Raw genomic sequence first — 1,603 nt, forward strand, 5'->3', positions numbered from 1 at the left:
CATTTGACCCAGCAATTCCACTAGTGGGAATATACCCCAAAGAAACCATAACCACCATCCAAGCAGATATATGCACACTCATGTTTATTGCAGCTTTGTTTGCAATAGCAAAGAGCTGGTAACAGCCCAAAGGCCCATCAACAAATGAATGGAGAGAGACGCGCTAGCATAGTCACACAATGGAATACTATGCTGCATTGAAAAACAAGGAACTCATGCAATATTATTCAAAATGGATGACCCTGGAGGACATTATACTGAATGAAATATCTTAGTCACAAAAGGACAAATATTTCATAGTGCCACTGTTGTAAAACAGGACTGACATCAGGGTTGAGGGAAGACAGAAGGAGGGGAGGAATGATGTATACTACATTGAAACAGATGAGGGAGAGAACTGTTTAAAAGGAATATATGATTGGGTATTATTGCTATTATAGGAGTCCAGAATGAAGGCTGCACAACGGAGTGGACTTCAGGGGAGGGATTGCATAACAATGAAAGAGTTTTCCTTTTCAAGGAGAAGAGTGAATTGGGGTGGAGAGGGTGGGCAGGGAGAAAAGTGCAACAGTGAATGATTGGAAACCCTAAGTCTCTGTAAACTTTCATTAAAATTACTAAAAAGAAAGAATATTAAAAAAGTAAGAAAAAATACCCCCCCCACTGGTCCTGAGCTAAGGATGCTGGGCACTGCCAAGTTGCCCCCCATTGCAGGGTGGGGTGCACTCACGTTGTCATGACTCAGCATCACACCCTTGGGGATGCCCGTGGTCCCCGATGTGTAGATGAGCATGGCACACTGATTGGCCTTCTGGCTCTCTATGACTTGGTCCAGCTGGATGTCAGAGACATCACTGCTGAGTTCCATGAATTCATCCCACTGTGGAAAGACAAACAGGGTTGGGGGGAAGGATCTGAGAAGCCCCTACCACAATGGGGGGGCGGTGAGTAAGTGGCCCAGGTAGACTGAATTCTGCTGCCAGCAAAGAGCTGCATCTTTAAGGATGACAGCCAAAACCCCTCATGTTTGTTTAGATGTCCAACAAAGATCCCATGGGGGCAACAAATGGTCAATGGGCTTGGCTACTGAATGATAGGCTGGCAATTCAAACGCATCCAGAGGTGGCGCCAAAGAAAGACCTGGTGATCTACCGCCCCAAATCAACCACAGGAACCCCTGAGCTCCATGCTCCACTTGGAGACAAATGTGGTGGCCAGAGCCCAGATCAACTCAATGACAACTGGTCCATGAAGGAGAAGAAGGTCAGGGATAACGCTCAAAAAACTACAAGACTCAGGGTCGGCGGCACCGCCAAGAATTATCCAACCCCTGAGTCAACAGCACCAGGGCTGAGAAACTTCACTTCAATTGTCAATTCTAACAAAGGGATCTTAGATGCCACCCAGCCCTCAGGGGTCAATGCTATGTCCCATGGCATTCAACTTTAACCTCTGAAAAATATATGTTCTGAATCATCACCATCGTCTTGTTGTCATTGTTGTTGTAAGCATTGTCGAGTCATAGGCAACTCATAGTGACCCCTATGAACAAAAGACCTGAACACTTGTATAATTTCCATCCTTTCTCCAGGTTCATAGAGTT

At 45.7% G+C, this 1,603-nt stretch overlaps 1 protein-coding gene across 1 annotated transcript in view; it reads right to left on the minus strand.

Moving 5' to 3' along the window:
- The window catches only part of ACSBG2 (acyl-CoA synthetase bubblegum family member 2), a 42,103-nt gene that overhangs the window by 21,105 nt on the left and 19,395 nt on the right, over positions 1-1,603 (minus strand). The window contains exon 6 of the mRNA XM_006896426.1: positions 731-880. Coding sequence (XP_006896488.1) covers positions 731-880 — 150 coding nt within the window. The remainder of the gene's footprint in view (positions 1-730; positions 881-1,603) is intronic.

The sequence above is a fragment of the Elephantulus edwardii genome, unplaced genomic scaffold (assembly GCF_000299155.1).
Source record: "Elephantulus edwardii isolate Elephantulus edwardi_28Jun2011 unplaced genomic scaffold, EleEdw1.0 scaffold00185, whole genome shotgun sequence".
Lineage (NCBI taxonomy): Eukaryota > Metazoa > Chordata > Mammalia > Macroscelidea > Macroscelididae > Elephantulus > Elephantulus edwardii.